This window comes from Equus quagga, chromosome 12 (assembly GCF_021613505.1).
Source record: "Equus quagga isolate Etosha38 chromosome 12, UCLA_HA_Equagga_1.0, whole genome shotgun sequence".
In the NCBI taxonomy this organism is placed as follows: domain Eukaryota; kingdom Metazoa; phylum Chordata; class Mammalia; order Perissodactyla; family Equidae; genus Equus; species Equus quagga.
This window is the reverse complement of record NC_060278.1, coordinates 105,854,427-105,869,582: the sequence shown is the minus strand read 5'-3', so window position 1 is coordinate 105,869,582 and position 15,156 is coordinate 105,854,427. Positions and strand designations below refer to the sequence as shown.

The window sequence follows — 15,156 nt, the reverse complement described above, 5'->3', positions numbered from 1 at the left end:
ATGTTGGAGAGGGTCTGGAGAGAAGGGAACCCTCATACACTGCTGGTGGGAATGCAAACTGGTGCAGCCACTATGGAAAACAGTATGAAGGTTCCTCAAAAAACTAAAAATAGAACCACCGTATGACCCAGCCATCCCACTACTGGGTATCTACCCAAACAACTTGAAATCAACAATCCAAAGTAACATATGCACCTCTATGTTCACTGCAGCACTATTCACAATAGCCGAGACATGGAAACAATCTGAGTGCCCACCCACTGACGACTGCACAAAGAAGATGTGGTGTATACACAATGGAATACTACTCAGCAGGAAAAAAAGACAAATTCATCCCATTTGCACTAACATGGAAGGACCTGGATGGAATTATGCTAAGCGAAATAAGCCAGACTCAGAAAGACAAACACCAGATGATTTCACTCATATGTGGAATATAAACAAACACATGGACAAAGAAAACAGTTCAGTGATTACTGGGGGGTGGGGGATAGACACCGGGGGTGAAGGGGAGCACTTATGTAGTGACAGTCAAGAAATAATGTACAACTGAAATCTCACATTGATGTAAGCTATTATGAACTCAATAAAAAAATAAATTAAAAAAAATAAAAAGTAGGCTCAAAAACAAAATGAAAGTGCTGAAGACTACATCAACCCAAATATTTATTCATAATAAACTTCACTAATTTCACAAGTGAATGACCCGGGTGTGAGCCCGACACTGTGAAGGCGAAGGAAAATGTAACTAAGAAGAAATGGCGGGACACTAGAGTTCACGTGCAACCTCTCACATTTAGGTTATTATTATCTTTATTACTAATAAGATACTTCATGCCTTAACATTAGTTGTATTGTAGAAAGTAAATAAAATATTTCTGTAGACTTTGATGATATGCATAAAATATTTTTTCAAATAAAATTTAGAAGTCAAAATAATATAAATTCTTCTATAATTTACTTTAGAACACATAAGACAGAAATCAATCTCTACAGAGACAGATAAAATAAAGCCTTCTAAAGACAATCAGAGTACAGCATTTGTTTCGACAAAAAATATAAGTAATGGATAATTATTTTACCTCTGTAGAGTTAAGAATATATGTTCTTTCCAACACAGTATCTACCTCTGAAAACAAAACCAATGAAAAACTTTCTGCAATCACAAGATATATTCTGATAAATTTTTATATCCATCCTCCAAATTTTAATTTGTTAGGTAAGTACACCCTGGAAAGATAATCTGATGATAGGAAGGTCAAAGCTTGAATTTCTGCCTTCATTTTAGAGTCGGCCATGATTTCCATCTGTCAATAAAAGCAAAATGCAGTCATACCAGAGTCTTTTGCTACAGTCTTGTCAACTCAAACTAGTAAATCTATACTTGTTTTATTCTCTAAAACCATGGGCAATAGCCATTAAGTCAACCAGAATATTCTAGAGCTGCTACAGCTAAAAATATCAGGAGAATGCTCAGTGTGGGTGCCTTCGATAACTAGGAATGGTCTGAGGTCTTTATAATTTCTGTCTCCTCTTTTCCCCCCATAAATTATGATACAACCACAGACAATGGGTATATAAGGATGAGGATAAAAATAGATTAGCTCCATCCAGCTGATCTTATCTATTAGCATTCATAATTCAGTGTTTCAGCAACCAATTGCTGTCAAACAACCCCCACGCTCCTTGCTGGTTATACAAAATTCCAAGGAGGATATTTTCAAAATGTTACTTGAACAGCCACTAGTAAAGTAAAAGGTGATAAAGCACACAACACTTGAACTTTAAAAAGTAGTATACTTCTCTTCTCCAAAATGGTTGGCAAGTGACATAAGGTCTTTTCAGGATACTGTCAAGTTTCATTTGGTCCCGTTTTGTCAATGGAATTAAAGCATCTTTAGGTATGTTTAATCTGGGAAAAAAATAGATGAAAAAAATCAGTAAAACAAAGTGCTTCTATAACTTGCAGGTCATATATATGTCATTTGTATTTATTGTGCTATTTCAAGAAACTCAGAAAGAACAGATAAGAAAATTAGTACATAATGTACTACTGAAATTTCACAAGATTGTAACCTACCGTTAACTCAATAGAAAAAAAAAAGTAGTATAGATCCACCTTTTTTTTAAAGATTGGCACCTGAGTTAACAGTTGTTGCCAATCTTCTTTTTTTTTTTTCTCCTTCTCCCCAAAGGCCTCCAGTACATAGCTGTATATTCTAGTTGTAGGTCCTTCTGGTTGTGCCATGTGGGACGCCACCTCAGCATGGCCTGATGAGTGGTGCCATGTCCAAGCCCAGGATCAGAACTGGAGAAACCCTGGGCCGCTGAAGCAGAGTGCACGAACTTAACCACTCAGCCACGGGGATGACCCCCAGATCCACCTTTTAAATCCAGAATTTTGAGAATCTATCCCAGAACAGCAAGTGTTCAAGTTCATAGTGGAAATCTGTTCTAAGGTGTTGTTTCCCTTCATGTCACACTAACAGGATGATGACAAGGAGGCTGACATTGGTTATAAAACAAATGCCAACAGCCCAACATCATGTATATCGACACCGAGGCAGCTCCCAGAGCTCCAGTCCTGAAGCCATGAGTGCTGATATGCATGGCCAGCAGCGAGATTCACTGTGAGATTTTAGGTTCCCGAGTCCTTAACTCTGTAATTCATTGAGAATTTTCTGGGCCTTGGAAGTTAGTCTATCACTTACGCACACAAGCATGCACACACATCCCTATCTAGTTTTAAATTTTTAAAAAGTAGATTGTAATTTTATCTTGGTATACTTTAAAAACAGAAAATGAGAAGTCCAGGATTTATGGCATGGACTACTTTTTGAAGTCACAAATCCCAGATTTCCCAGTAAAGCTCCAGTTTCAAGTAGTCTTTTTCAATGTCCCCATAATTATGACCACTTGCCAGTGGCAGCTCCTAGACAGGGTGAGAATTTGATTGAAAGGGAGGCCCAGAGGATTTCCCTTGGAGCTGTGTTTGTGTGGCTGCCGCAGTGTTTCTCTTTGATTGTACATTGATTTGGAGAGGGTTTTGCGGGCACTGACGGAATTTATGAGATGCAGCTAGAGTTTCTGCAGGCCCCCACCTTAACAATTACCAGATCACGTGTCCTGAATTTGTGTTAGAAATGATCATCACACAAATAGATCACCCCTAAGGGACTCTGACCATGACAGATACACTAAAATGAAGAAAACTTCGATTCACTAGAGTGTAAATATTCAGAAATCAGAAACTGAATGTTTTCCTTTGTGTCCTCATTTTGTAAGAAGTGGCGGTCACCCAAAACTCATCCCCTATTTAGGAAACAAGCACTTGTTAGCACGCTCACTGCTTGAAGAAACCCAATGAACATGTTTAAGGTCATTCTCACTGGCCAATTAAAACAAAAATAAAACATTTTTAAATATCACATTAGCAACATTAGCAGAGATGAAGAAAAGTGATAATGTCCTGTGCTGAGGGACACATGGGCTCTTACTCTGCAGGGAAAGCAAAATAATTAGCCTATCCAGAGGGCAGTCGAGGACTTAAAAATGTGCACACCCTTTGACCCAGAAATTCTGGGAGCTCAGCCTACAGGACTAGCTAGAGCCGTGGGCAAAGACTGAATTACAGGGCCCGTCGCAGCGCTGCCTACCAGGAGAGATCTGGGAACCGCCCAAATGACCAACTTTGAGGGGTTGGTGGAATAAACACTGTACATCCGGAATTCCAACTCAGCAATAGGAGTCATTAAAATGAGGTCGCAGAAGAGAAATGTATTTATTGATATGGAAAAGTGGTCACATCGTGCCGTGTGAGAAACGGAGATTACAAAATAACACGAGAACGTGACCCCATTTTTGCGAAAAAAGTTACAGCGAGGCAGAGAAAATAACCCACAGGGGTAAAGTGGTTCACCTGTAGGTGCTTTTTTATCTTGTTCTTTAATATTTTTTTCTATAATGAACATATATAGTAAATTTGCCAACCTTTAGGTTCCCAGACTTTAAGTAGTGTTAAAATGAGATTTTTTTATGAAATTAAAATTTTAAATCTATAATAAAATTGATTCCTATGGCAAATGTTATTGTCAATGATTATCATTTAATTGGAATCAACATCTTACACTTTCTAAGTGTAAAGAAATTTACAAAATACTTTAACATTAAAAGTAAAACAAAAAACATTTTCTAGCTAGCAGAAGTTCAATTAACCAAATTCTTTTGTTCAGTGTTTCAGTAGTGGCAACAGAAACACTGATGCATTTAATTCATAATTATGTAATCCTGAGTCGCAGTGAACAATACCCATAAGGAGCCTCAGGAGCGTTCCCTCATAACGTAACGACTGTTTAGCTTATTGTTACACAGGACAGAGAGTCATCATTTCACATATCCCGGCTCTATTAAACCGTCCAACCTTTTAATGTCAGAAGGGAGGAGCCCAAGCCATCTAATAGCCGGAACTGTGAGATTATGGGCTTCAAAAGACATGGACTGGAACAAAGAGCAAAAGTAGATTAGGTGAGACTAAATGGCAGAGAACTAGCATACTTGGTTTGCAGCCAAATTTTTTACTTATTAAGAAGGACAAATACTAAAGACTTCACTCCCCCAGAGCCCACAGAATAAGAAAATCACCCAGAGCTTCACTAAGCTGGACTTTCAGTGAAGGCTTTAAAACCACTCTACAGTATTGCTCTGTTGGTTTTCTATAAAGTAAAACTACAAATGAACCCGTCTGGCCTGCACTTATTATTGTGTGTGATTCCATATCTTAACACCTTGCTCCACCATCCCTTTCACCTGCTGTAAACATACACATCAGGGACACTCAAGGTGTCTACCAGTGGTTCCCAAACTTTACCCCTTGGGGCCCAGCCGTAGGGATTCAGATTCACAGGTCCACATGGGGACCGAGATGTGGATGTCTAACAAGCTCCCCGGTGATGCTGAGGCTCACGGTCCCGGACTGCACTTTGAGAACCACTCATGTACGGCAGTTGCAGACTCTGGTGGTCTTTTCATTTCTCTCGTGGTGGGAGAAAAGGGAACTGGCAAAGTCAGAAGTCAAGGCTATACAGCATGTTCAGAGCATATCTGGCGATCAGACAATGTTGTCACCCCACAGCCCCGCAGTTACGTGGGCAGCAGGGAGAGTGGAGGATAACAATGCCTCGTGCCCACAGCTAACCCCACTCTGTCACCTGCGGTCACACTGGTCACACCGGGAGCTGGAATCACAGCTACTGAACCAGGCAGGCCTAGGCTAGGGCAGTAGCTCCACTGGTATCTCTGAGGGCCCTCAGATTCCCAGGGGCTCACAAGTAAATGCAGAAATCACCCCAATGAATATAAAATACCTCAACAGTGGGAAAAAGAAAAGTGCTTTTCCATACTTACCATAGATCCATACTTATAAATACACATTATTTCTATGCCTGTTAAAAAGAAAGTTACTGTCAAAATTAGCCTTCTTGTATCTTACAGGTTAGATAAATTGCATTCTCAAATTATATCTAACATCTGCAATTTTATCTTCGTAGGCATTACCAGAGAAAAATTTATGGTTCAGCTTAATATGGCAAAAAGAACGATAAACTGCCTCAAAGAATTAGTCATTAATTTTAATCTAAAATCATCCTCTTTAAAAATATTTTAGGAGAGTGTTCTAAGAGCAGAAAAACACAACTACAAATATGATTTAATTATGACTATTGTTTCAAACAGTCCCACGATAAATTACCATGTGGATCAGCGTCTACCAGAGTGAAAATAGGAACGTGAAACACATCCCACAGCTTCTTGACTAGAAGTCTTGTGTTCAGATCAGGTACTCCCTTTCCCTGAAAACATAATTGAAATGACGCATTTTAATTCCAGTACAGTGAAATCGATAAAACTATATCCTTACTTACTAATAATTTAAAAGCTGGATTCCCTCACCTTAAGTTTCAGGTGGTAGAAGACTGGCACTGACTGTGGAAAAAACTGTACAATACATACAACAGGGCGAAAAAGCCCACATCCATTCATAAATCTGACTCCGTTTTCCCAGTCCTAGGATATATTTCAGCAGAAACGGAAATAATGAAAATTCTACCTAGGAAAAGATGTCCACTGCAGTGTTACTTCAAATGACACAAACTCCTGTAAATAGCCAAAATATCTGACAACAGACACAGGGAGGGGCAGCACAGCACGGCGGTGATATGTACCAGCTGCGGGGCAGACGGCCCGGGCAGAATCTCGGCTCTGCCCCGTCTCAGCAGCACGAACCGGAACGAGTCACAAACCTCTTGGTGGCTCAGGGCTCGTATCACCTTATCAGGCTGTTATAGGAAGTAAATTATTTAATAGTCATAAAGCACTTAGCGGAGTGCCTGGTTTAAATTTGGGATTCTATAAACCCAAGTGGCAGGACAATATTATGACGTCATTAAAAGAATAATTATGTAGAAAAGTAATTTAAAGAGCATTACAATACTGTTAAGAGAGAAAAGCAGAAAATCCAGTGAAACATGGAGCAGAGAAGGAAGCAGGCAGAAATTAAGAATGGGTTTTTCTTTTCCTTTTTTTTCTTGAGGAAGATTAGCCCTGAGCTAATATCTGCCACCAATCCTCCTCTTTTTACTTAGCAAGTCTGGCCCTGAGCTAACATCCATGTCCGTCTTCCTCTATTTTATATGTGGGATGCCTACCACAACATGGCTTGCCAAGCGGTGCCATGTCTGCACCCGGGATCCAAACCGGTGAACCCTGGGCAGCCACAGCGGAATGTGTGCACTTAACCATTGCGCCACCAGGCCGGCCCAAGAATGGGGTTTTTATCACATAGCTCTGGGTTTGAATTCCCTCCCTGCCAATCATTAGTGGGTGATACTGTGCCAGTTTCTTAGTCTTGTTAGGCTGTGGCTTTATTTATAAAATTGGGATAAACGTGCCCGTCACACAGAGTTAGGGCACTATGGCAATGCTATCGTCTCAAATCCATATTTCTTTTTTTTTTTCAAAGATTGGCACCTGAGCTAACAACTGTTGCCAATCTTCTTTTTTTTTTTTTTTTCCTGTTTTTTTCTCCCCCAACTCCCCCAGTGCATAGTTGTATATTTTAGTTGTGGGTCCTTCCTGCTACTTGTCCTGTAGCTATCAATGGTGACACTGTGGTAGGTTCCACACACTGGAGTCATTTTGACTCATTCCTCATATCCCGTGGTCACCAAGTCCTTTCGAATTGACCTTGGCAATATCCTTTGTTTCAGTTCTTTCTCCTTAGTCATCCCTCTTTCATCCTCACAGCAAGATCACCACCTGACAGCCTGCTGACAGGCCCCTGACTCCAGTGAGCCCCCTCGCTCTAACGAGGACGCTGCCACACTAACCCTTGCCAGTTCCTTTGTCACTAGTCCAAACACTTCTGTTAAGTGCCTGACATTTCTGCACTAAGTCGGGATGCCTCCCTGGGAGTGGCCAGGCCTTCCAAGGCTCCGTACAGGTGCCGGACACCCCACCTCCTCTCCAGGGCCGCCCTCCTCACTGCTTCCACAAACATGCCTCACAAGCATCTACTTATTGCTAATCTAATAAGCCCGAAGAATTTTAAGTAGATGAGCTCTTTTTCCTTCAAAGAACTAGGTTTTTATCCGGATCTATAAAAGCAGAAGGCCGGGATGGGGGAAGGGAACCTGACACATTCTGTTATTCTGTCAGCATTCCCCGACTCACACCGCAAGCTTCCTCTATCCCCACTCTTTCTGTCCTGCTCCAGCAGATGTCGTCCACCACCCAGTTTCAGGAACTCAGCCCACATCACCCTGCAGTGGGCAGCTTACTCCCCTTTGCTAACCAACGCCTGTATCTCCCCATGTGTTATCTCGACATATGCTTCTGTGTTCTTTGCTATTCTTTGCACATTATGTGAAAAAAAAAAAGAGCAGGGTGGCCGGCCCCATGGCCAAGTTGTTAAAGTTCCATGCACTCCACTTTGGTGGCCCATTTTTGCAGGTTTGGATCCTGGATGCCAACCTACTCCTCTCATCAGCCATGTTGTGGAGCTGACCCACATGCAAAATATAGAGGAAGAGTGGCACAGATGTCAGCTCAGGGCTAATCTTCCTCACCAAAAAAAAAGCAGGTTCCTTTTGACTGAATTAATGCTATTACCCTGGTACACAAACTCGTGTGAGGAAGAACCAGGAGCAGCTCTTGTTCACCCAACCCCGTCCAAAGCCCCCAGCGTGACCACGTTAAAGTTGAGACAAGCAGCCCCAGCGGGAATGGTGTGAGGGTGACCCAGAGCCCCCGTAACCTCGCTGTGGTTCTGGAAAGTCACTGGTATTTAAGAAGCAAGAGCATCATCACGATTTTAGTCAGATTTGAGGACGTTTACATGAACACCTTAGAAATTCTTGTTCTGCAACCCCGAACATCACGTTGAGAACAGAACGCTCAGCAAGCCGTAAAGATGATGTTACGATCCCCTCTTACCAGTCAGCAGAGAAGTACGTGAGTCTTGGAACTACAGTAGAGCAGGTCACATACCGTGACGATGACGCACGGAGACATCCTGCTGCAGAAGTTGTCGTCCAGGAGTCGCTGAAATGTCGCATCTTTTTCCACGATTAATAGAAATTTCGCATCTGTGATTAAATCTGTGAAGTTAAGGCTGATAAATTGAAAGCAAAAGTATTTCAGTTTAACCACCAACTAAATAATGTTTCCGTATAGGTCAATTCAAAAACAGCTATAGAGTATTTCCATTTTCACCCTCAAATATATAAACAGATATCTATTCATATATTTAGATATCTGTCTTTCCTACCAGATAGTAAGCTCCTAAAAGAATTCTAAAGAAGGGACTGCGATGTCTTCATCTTGACCACTATATGGTCTCACTTGTTCATTACATGTTATGAAAGCTTGGTTTACCAAAATAATGAATGAACATCCTAGAAGGTTAAATAGTTTTCCCACTCAAAGGATACTCCAAATTCCTTGGATATTAGATGGTACAGCAACAGCCTAAGGTAACAAACAATACAGTTTTCATTTTAAATAAGAAGTATAACCACATTTAAAAATGTATCACAAAAATCCTATATTTTCATTTTTCTTTGAATATACCAGTTATCAGAGGTTTATCCTCCCTAAGAGAACAGTAGGAAACAGATTGACTCCTCAGTCAGACAACAGACACTTGACCCAAACTACTGCCCAGCAGGTGGGAATTTCTTGGAAACTTTGTAGATAATGCGGTTTAAAAAGCAGAAACTGATGAAGGAGAGACTCCCTTATGAAGGAGCTCACAGGCATCATTGTGCCCCTTTCCAAACCGCTGCCTAGTTTAATCCTGTCAGCTTTCTACTGCTAAAGCCTAGCAAATAGTCCAATAGTAAACATAAGAATTTCGGGGCCAGGAAATGTTATGAAGATTATACAAATCTCTATGCTAAAATGGTCAAGCCACACTCTACCCGAAATCAACAGCGTTTTAAGAAAGAATGTGCATGTTTGTTTATTTCAATATGACGTTTGACAACTGGCATATTTTGAACTTATGTAATGTGCAACCCCACAGCGCACACACCTATTCATCCTGCAGTTTTATTTTAAAATCTTAAGCTCCAAACTACTTGACAAAGCAGGAAATAAAATACATTTCAAAAACAAAGAATCTAAAAGAGAGTTAAAGCATGTGAAAACATTAATGCTTACTGTTGTACAGCTGCAATACACTTTGGTGCCATCTTCCTCCATATACCTTAAATTGCCAGCAATTAAACCTTTTGAAGTAGATAACTGAAAAAAAAACCAGACATATTTGAAACTTTTTTCACTAAGATATTTTATGTTGCTAAGTCATTCCTCATGTTCACCTGCTAAATTATATGTATTTTAGCCCAGATTGGAATTTAAGAAATGAAGTGGAAAATATGTAAGAATATTTAGGAATAAAAAATATTTGGTCATTCATCTATTTTGGTCCATTCACCCACGGTAATATATTGAGAAGATTACTTAAATTCATAGTGAGAAAAATATAGTATCAAATAATATTAAAAGAAGGCACAGGTTACATTTATTCTTCCATCACAATTTTTATATAAACATTTTGTCTTAAAACAAAATGTTTTGTATGAAGTGCTACTTACTATATGCAGACTCCTCCTCGGCACTTTTAACATACAAGAAACGTCGGTGATAATACTGTCCACAACAGTCTGGTTACCAAACAGCTGGCTGTCAGTGTAATATATGTCTCTATGAAAATTTAAAATATACATTTTGAATTAACAATAGACTCTTGGAATATAACAAGTATTGGAGTATTATTTGAAGAAAGCTTTAACTGGATGAAACACAACATATAGACTAAGTAACTTATTACCCATAGTCTGGTCTTGTGTAACTTTCAAGACATATAATGAAAGTTAATCCAACTAAACCTCACATTGCATTTTCAAGAGTAACTTACCAGAACGACGTATTTACCTCTTGGTTGTGTAAGTGTTGCTCTGCACTAATTTGTAAATCATGGACAATATTTTAAGAATTAGCGCTGGAAAATAAGATATAAAAAACAAGTTACTCATCATTTCTCTCACTAATTCAAGCCATTCTGCTAACCTGTCCCCTGTTACTTTCCATAACATTAAAAAAAAACATCTTTCCAAAGGAGAAGTGTTAAGCAGAAAATAAAAATGGCCTGAAGAATCAGATAAAGTTAATTGCTGTATGAACAGCAAAACCGACAGTACTTTTCCACTGAACCATGCAGATCGAAAATTTATTTTAGAGTTATAATTTACTTCCATGATTATCGCCAATGCAAAATTCTATAAATTTATTTCACGTACAAGGGTGGTCCACCAGAGGACAAGCAAAATTCTTTCACTAGGAACGACGGAAACCCAGAAGGTAACCAAATTCATTATTTCATTACTGAAAGAGAAGAAAGATTAGTTTACCAAAATTTTTAACTGACTTTGGAGAATCGCTTTTGATTTTTCTTGTGGTACAAGGAGAAACCATCTGAAGACCCACAGAATCTTCAAACCTGCCATTTTGTTTAAAGCAAGGGAATAAAATAAAGAAGAATTAACTTCTGGACACCACACAATATACATCATTTAAACCCACATTTCTTCTCAACGTCAGCACTGAAGCTTTGGCACAACCTTGTTTAAGAGCTTAGATAATTCCAGGTGGTAATTAGGCAACTAGTTTTGGGACGTACAGAGGCACTGAAAGTGTGTAAAATAAACGAATTAAATACCTTTGATTATGATGTGTTTTTGTGCATGTCTGTGTGTGTATTTCTTTCCCGGGAAGACATTTAGTGTATGTGAACTATTTTCAACTATTTCACAATTTTAATCAGCATTTTGCTCACTTCAATAATTTACTCACTTAATTTTACTCAATTTAATACTGTTTTGAAATATCTTATTTGATTTACCTCCGAAGTTACATTAAATGAAATAACGATTTATATTAGGCTGTTAAACTGAAACGTCAGGCCTGGCCTAAAGGTGGCAGAAGGCACCCGGCAAATAGGCCAGATGTCCACTGCCTCACGGCCGGATGAAGTCCATCTTGCAAATATGACGCAAAAGTTCATAGTTTCCATTAATTATATTGAGCATAAAAGAATACTTAGTGACTAAAGAGCCTCAAAATTACTTTTATTCTGTTTCTGTAACTCCTACTGAGAACTATTTTCGTAGCGTATTTCCTTACTCAATGGAAAGGTTCTACAGGTTGAGGATCTGCAAAACACAAACCATATAACCAGGTTCCAGGACTCTGATGAAGCCGTGTGCTGATTTGACCCTCTTGGGCACAGGACTTAGCGGGGGGGATCTGCCAGGAAAAAGGGCCATTGAAACGGGCTCTCTGTTCAGGACACATTTATTTAGGTCCCGGTGCCAGGAATGGTTGCGGCTCCCCAGAGCAAGCAGAGTGAGACGAGAATTCCACTGGCCGCATCTCCCTCTTGGAGCACTGGAAAGCTTAGATCTGAGTGTGGAGCCTATTTTTAGCAGGACTGTAAGCCTTTATCATGTGCATTTTGAGTTCTCACCTCTTTCTGTGCTCCATTTTCCGTTCCTAGCATTGTTTTCTCCTGGCCTTATCTTTCACACCTACTTCTAGTTTACAGAACTTGCCTCTATGGTATGTGATTTTGTAAACTTCCTTAAATCCTTTTTGACAGAGTAAAGGCAATAAAAAGAATGATATCCAACTGGAACTGTAACTTGAATAAATTCAAATAATGACATAGATATTGCATTTAAAAAGAAAAAATGCAAAATGCCCACTTCATATTTTCCCAGCTGGACCTGTCGTCGATGGTGATTGCAGGAGCTTCATTTCTTGCCAAGCTTGTGATTATGTCTCGGATAACATTTTCTATTGATGCAAGAACCTGAGAACTGAAACAATAAACACACTATGATTCAATCTTTATTCTAAATTAGGCCTCTACAATATGTGACATTTCCCCAGACCAATAGTGAAATAAATTTTTGTTTCATTGGTTGTTTTTTAGGACTAGGTAATTCTTGTCAAAAATGGTCTCTCCCACTAAATTCTGACATCAGTACTGCATTAAAACAACAACTGTATTTACAGTGTTTACTTACAGAGAAATTTCATTCGCTTGTAATTTTACTCAATTACCAACTTAAGTAATATCTCCCTTTCAGATTAAGGACTAGACAATATAATTTATAAATAGATTTTAATCTATTTAATGTTCACATTAACCTACTTGAATACAAACTCCTTGACTTGAAATACTACTGATAAATGTTTTAATTAAAAATTTGTAATACTGGCTTTGAATTTAATTTCTCTCCCAAAATGCAATGCAAAAGTATTTCAAAAGGAACACTCGCTGTTGTAGCACATTACCCTAACTGATCTCATGCCTTAAATCAGCCCTTCTGAATTTTAGTGGCACAAAAAGAAAAACGTTTAATCACTATCATGAAAAGTCTTGGCAACTATTACACCACTTTACAGCAAAATGTTAAGACTTAGCCCAGTTTTCTGTCAGCTGACTTTTAATTTCACAAGCCATCAGCTTAAAAAAATGCTGTTGGGTTATAAATGCTATTAGCATATGCCTAGGAAGAGAAACCAAATCAAACCTAGAAAATGGCCAAAGCCTGGACGGTTCTGATTTCCACAGAAACTTCAGAGCTTCAGTGAAAACGCACGGATCAGAAAATAAATTTCAAAACATTCAGTATTTTGTAATATTGAGAGGTAAACGCTGACTCAAATATCTCATTTTTGAGTTTGAAAAAAAGTGGCAAGACAGCACTATGACCAACTCTAGATACAATCGGATTAATTTACTTCTGGAACCCAGACAGAGGACTCCAGCCTCCCGTCCCTTCCCCAGGAATGTCCCTCAACGGAATCCGTTTGTGAAAATGTTTGCTTGTGGATTTTTGCCTTTTTGTTTTGTTTTTTGGTAGTTTGCTTGGGCTTAAAAATTAAAGACAGCAATTTGTTTAGACTGAAAAATCTTTGCTGATAAACCGAAAAGCGGATCAAGGGAGCAAAACAACAGGGCATCTTGGGCAAACGCGGTCCCTCCCGCCCGCATCCGTGCTGCAGGGCATCCCCGGGCCGCCTCCATCAATCAGCCCCGGGCTGGACCAGCCGGGCGGCGGCCCCGGCAGCGCGCTGCCCGACCGCAAACCATCTGAAGCACGGACATTTTAGAAACCACCTAAAATGCGCCGACTTCCTTGTTCATTTTGATAAAACACACTTACTGAGTGAGAACTCACAACATTCATCTTCCCTCCCTTTCTCTTCCCAAAAAATAAATCTTGAACACTTAAGCTAAAATTTTATCTCCCCCCAAACTTTTTCAACATCCCGAAGTCAGACGGCGCCCTAAACTGCGTGACCCGTAAGGATCGCAGGAACCCTGCGAGCCCAGCAGTTGGGACGCTCCTGGAACACTGCACAAGGAACATTCTAGAAGACATCAAGGGGGCTGTCCAGGCTTTTTGAGTTTAAAACACGAGTTAACAGCAGAAAAGGGGAGTTGAAGGAACACCCTTTTGGGGTTCGGGGCGGGCGGTCAAGGGGGCCACAGCTCCGAGTACCTGGAGGCCGGTCGCGGACCCCCGCCCGCCCGCTCGGCGCCGCCGCCCCGCAGGGCGGCCAGCAGGGAAGCCCTGTGCTGGTCCACAGCCGCGAAGAACGAGGCCTCAGGCCCCACGGGCGCAAAGGCCATGAGGACAGGCGGCAGGAAGCGCTCCAAGAGCAGGACCCAGCTCGGCCGCCACCGCCCACCCGGAGCGCCACCTCAGCGGGCTGCCGCCAGGGCAGCGCTCTCTTCCCGCGCTTTCCCGCTGAGGCCCACGCATGCGCACACCTCATCACCAGGCGTGGCTGTACACACGCATGCGCATAGCATAGCACATGGAGGCGGTTGCGCATGCGCAGGCCTGTGTCAGGTGAACACAGTGTTGGGTTCTTCCTGGGTCATGGTCTGGCGTATCCGGGACCAGCGGGGTGTGCGTACGATGTTTGAGCTAGATTTCCTAGAAATGGGTTTATGTAATTTTGTTGACTGCTTACGGAAAATAGTACCAGCGATTTTTCATTAAAACAGTTATAGCGATCTGTTGCCAGATACAGTTCTAGGCACTGGGTTCAGCTGTGATCAGGGCAGAGTTCCTGCCCTTACTAACATTTATATAGTGCTTGAGGGCTTACAAAGCCCGTTTCACTCAGCCGCCTCTCTTTTCTTTCTCTTAACCACCCCAGGAGGTTCCTAACTTGATGGTGGTGGTTTTGCAGGAGAGAAGTGAGGGCCACAAGCTCAGGCAGGCCTGAGTTAACATCCTGGCTCCATCACTTTGTAGGGCCGCCAGATGCAGCCAATTAAAATGCAAGACACTCAGTTAAATTTGAGTTTCAGATAAACAGCAATTATGTTTTTTTAGGATAACTAGGTCCCATGCAATCTTGGGGACTAAAAAGTTATTTCAGTGTTTATCTGAAATTCAGATTTAAGTGGACGTCCAGTATGTTATCCAGCAATCCTGCCGTTGGACCACATCCTCCCCTTGCAGATTTGGTGAGCTGTGCCTTCCCCCTACTCTCTGGCAGCCTTCTGGAGCAGAA

The 15,156-nt window shown here is 40.8% G+C and overlaps 1 protein-coding gene across 1 annotated transcript; it reads right to left on the bottom strand.

Moving 5' to 3' along the window:
- Window positions 1-1,187: 1,187 nt before the first annotated feature.
- SPO11 (SPO11 initiator of meiotic double stranded breaks) lies at window positions 1,188-14,260 on the bottom strand. Its single transcript, XM_046678151.1, has 13 exons — window positions 14,130-14,260; window positions 12,321-12,434; window positions 10,968-11,056; window positions 10,492-10,558; window positions 10,152-10,260; window positions 9,715-9,798; window positions 8,985-9,021; window positions 8,542-8,651; window positions 5,747-5,846; window positions 5,404-5,441; window positions 4,421-4,497; window positions 1,801-1,912; window positions 1,188-1,307 (listed from the first exon to the last, which is right to left on the bottom strand). The coding sequence occupies exons 1-13, from the start codon at window positions 14,258-14,260 to the stop codon at window positions 1,188-1,190; spliced, it is 1,188 nt and encodes a 395-aa protein (XP_046534107.1).
- Between the last annotated feature and the right edge of the window lie 896 nt (window positions 14,261-15,156).

Coding starts and splice junctions, on each gene's coding strand:
- SPO11 (XM_046678151.1), bottom strand. CDS start 14,260: ATGGCCTTTGCGCCCGTGGGGCCTGAGGCCTCGTTCTTCGCGGCTGTG. Junction 10,261..10,491: donor AACACTTACACAACCAAGAG/GTAAATACGTCG, acceptor AAATTTTCATAG/AGACATATATTACACTGACA. Junction 1,913..4,420: donor CTCCCTTCTGACATTAAAAG/GTTGGACGGTTT, acceptor TTTTTTTCCCAG/ATTAAACATACCTAAAGATG.